The sequence below is a fragment of the Frankliniella occidentalis genome, unplaced genomic scaffold, assembly GCF_000697945.3.
Source record: "Frankliniella occidentalis isolate FOCC.00 unplaced genomic scaffold, Focc_3.1 Scaffold74, whole genome shotgun sequence".
Lineage (NCBI taxonomy): Eukaryota > Metazoa > Arthropoda > Insecta > Thysanoptera > Thripidae > Frankliniella > Frankliniella occidentalis.
The window spans coordinates 841,723-844,558 of NW_026267204.1; the positions used below are offsets into that span (position 1 = coordinate 841,723).

A 2,836-nucleotide genomic window follows, 5' to 3' on the forward strand; every position below is an offset into this window, starting at 1 on the left:
CTGCAGCGCGTCGGCCGCTGCCCGCGCCTCGGCGCCGTCCTGCGGGCCGTCGGCTCCGAGGTCACCCTCCTCGACTGGGACAGCGACCACCTCCCGGAAGACGCCGACCTGTCCCTCTGCCCGCGCATCAAGGTACGCTCCTGACTGGACTTCGATTGTCCTAAACAGTATTTCTGGGATATTTTTTTGAAGATTTAATTTTTAAATTTCTTACGATTTTCTGGGGAATTTCACTTTTTTTTTTCTGGAAAAGTAGCAAAATTTTCTGGGAAAATTTCGGATTCCAAAATCCCTCCCCCTGACCCCTGCCCCGGCCTGCGCCTGTCCCCCTCCCCAAGGCCGTGTCCCTGAGCGACGTGACGGTGGTCCCGGACCAGGACGCGGCCGCGCTGCCCGCCGGCGTGGAGCGGCTGCGCGTGTGCTGGGCGGGGCTGCGCGACCACGCGGCCCGGGTGCCGCTGCGCCTCGGCGCCGGGCTCACGCACGTGGACATGATGGACCACGCCGTGGGGCTGGCGCACGCCGTGGAGCTGGGCCGCCAGTGCCCCGCCGTGCGCGTGCTCAAGCTCGCCTCGCTGCGCGCCGACGAGAGCCTCGCCGTGCCGGTGCACCCGCCGCGCGACGCCCCCTTCCGCCGGCTGGAGGAGTTCCACCTGTACTCGGGCGCGGGCCCCGTCCTCGAGTACGTGCTGCTGCACGCGCTGCAGCTGCGGAGGGTGTCCGTGACGCCCGGCCTGCCCGAGGAGGCCGCGCCCGCCTGGACCGACGCGACGCTGCGCCGCATCCTGGACGTGAACCCCCTCGCCGAGCTGGCGAGCTTCAGCCTCGCCTGCCCCTGCGAGCTCACCATGGACTCGGTGTACTCGCTCCTGCTGGGCTGCCCCAAGCTCCGGGCGCTCTTCGACCTCAACGAGTGGGCCGTGAGCCAGCAGCAGATGTGCGAGCTGCAGGAGCTGGTGGCCGTCAACAACTGGGACCTGGAGATGGGGCTCCTGTAGTTGCCAGGCCCGCGGAGTGTCCCCCCTCCCCCAAAATGACTTTTGATTTGTGGAAGAAGGACGAATTGTTTAAGTTAACTTTTGCATCGTTACAATTTTAAGGAATTAAGCGTAAGATTATTTTTGTGAGGCCCCTACCGCCATTGTTTTGTTATGTTGTTGTGTTCGACAATTTGTATTTTATCGGCAATACACTCGTATTTGCTCCTGGTTAGAAGTGATTCGGGTGTCCTGCTGGCAATCGAGCCATTTGAAGCTCCTCTCGGGATGGAGTCGTAAACCCGTTTTACCTGCAGTTTCACACAAGACTAAGAGTTAGAGTATTTCCGGCCGAATCACTCGCTCCAGAGTCGAGGCCCGTGACGCACCATCCAGACCAAGTGTCCGCTTACACTTCACACTCTTGGGGAGGGAAGTGTCAAGCCGGCTTGGTGGTTCTATGGAGAAGGCTCAAAAGAGCCACGTCGTGAACTGTACGATGTAGTTCGCACTAGTTTGCAAAGCGTTTAGATTTCGGTGGGGACCGTGTGTCTGTCGCTGACGTTGACGTCCTTTTTCTAACAGAGAAAAAAATTCCCTTTGAGATGACAGTACAGCATAGGGCGCGGCCGCGGTGAGCATGAGCAGTTCGCGGCGCGGGTACTTACCGCTCCCGCCGAGGACGTGCCGAGCGCGAGAGGCTGGTGGTGGCCGGCTGGACGCCCCTGACGGGCCCTGACGCCCACGCCGTCCCGGTCGTTACCCACGCGTCGTCCCCTCCACAGCGCGGTGGCGCCCCGCCCGCCCGGCCCGGCCTGCCGTTTGTTCGCATCCAGTCGAGAGCCACCTCCGTCACCACCAGCAGCAGCTTGTGCCACCTTGTGCCGCGGATACAGAAGTTCATATTGCAATCAGCCATTCGTTCGTGTTTCGTGGTGCGAGCGTCTCGCCACCGAAAAGCATCATCGACTCGCGCTTGGAGGAGATGGCGGTGCTGCCCGGGGCGCCGCGCCGCGGCCTGCGCTACACCGAGCACGTCGTCAGCGAGGTGACGTCCCGCCAGCAGGTGCGCCGCGTGCCCCACCCCCCGCCAGGTACGTGTCCGCCTCCACCTCTACCCGGCCTGGCCTGGCGATGTAGGAGTGGTTGTGTGAGATGTTGTTCGGTACAGAGAGACAACCCTAAATGGGAAACGGGCCGCTCGTCTCAAAAGAACGTGTTGTCGCGCGAGGTATAGGAGCCTCTTTTTCTTCACATTAAGAAGGAGCACGATCAAAATGAGTAAGTTCGATGGGGACCTCTTATTTTGTGGGTTTCAATAAAATGCACGGTGTGGTGTGTGCAGCGGGTCCTAACCCAACACGGTCCGGGTGACGCCCTCCTGAGGTGACCAAGGTCAGTGTCCCGGCCTGTCGCCGCGGTCGCCGCGCCTCGCCTCGCCCCGCCCCGCCCCGCCGCGCTGCCACTGACCGGCCCTGGCACGGCAGCCAGTCTGCTGTGTAGGTGGGGCGCGGGCCGCGAGTTCGGATCTCCTCGCCGAGGAAGCCGTCTTCCCGTCCGTGTCCATAGGTGCTGAGCTTCCGATCGTGAAAATTGTTAGAAAAACGAAAAACAAAGTGCAATTTTAAAAAATGGCAAAATTATTTTACATCTTATAAAGACGTTGAAAATTTCCTGCGACATTGACATTTCTGATATGGTTTGGATGGTTTCCTTTGGGCAATAATTCTTCGTATTATGAACGCAACACATTTAAATTTCACTCTGGATCTATTTATATCCCTAGACAGAGGGTGTGTAGCAGGCTCCGAAAGCTGCTCGGTGCATCTGTGGCCGAGCGGGGGGCCTGAGGGGGGAGG

At 60.0% G+C, this 2,836-nt stretch overlaps 2 protein-coding genes across 2 annotated transcripts in view; both read left to right on the forward strand.

Moving 5' to 3' along the window:
- Positions 1 to 1,208, forward strand: LOC127749655 (uncharacterized). Its single transcript, XM_052268706.1, has 2 exons — positions 1 to 132; positions 257 to 1,208. The coding sequence occupies exon 2, from the start codon at positions 492 to 494 to the stop codon at positions 996 to 998; it is 507 nt and encodes a 168-aa protein (XP_052124666.1). The 5' UTR covers positions 1 to 132; positions 257 to 491; the 3' UTR covers positions 999 to 1,208.
- Positions 1,209 to 1,854: 646 nt separating this feature from the next.
- Positions 1,855 to 2,836, forward strand: part of LOC113210124 (uncharacterized) — a 24,783-nt gene continuing 23,801 nt past the window's right edge. The window contains exon 1 of the mRNA XM_052268705.1: positions 1,855 to 2,071. Coding sequence (XP_052124665.1) covers positions 1,963 to 2,071 — 109 coding nt within the window. The 5' untranslated portion in view covers positions 1,855 to 1,962. The remainder of the gene's footprint in view (positions 2,072 to 2,836) is intronic.

Bases quoted from the DNA above. Each gene is read 5' to 3' on its own strand.
- LOC127749655 (XM_052268706.1), top strand. From the start codon at position 492: ATGATGGACCACGCCGTGGGGCTGGCGCACGCCGTGGAGCTGGGCCGC.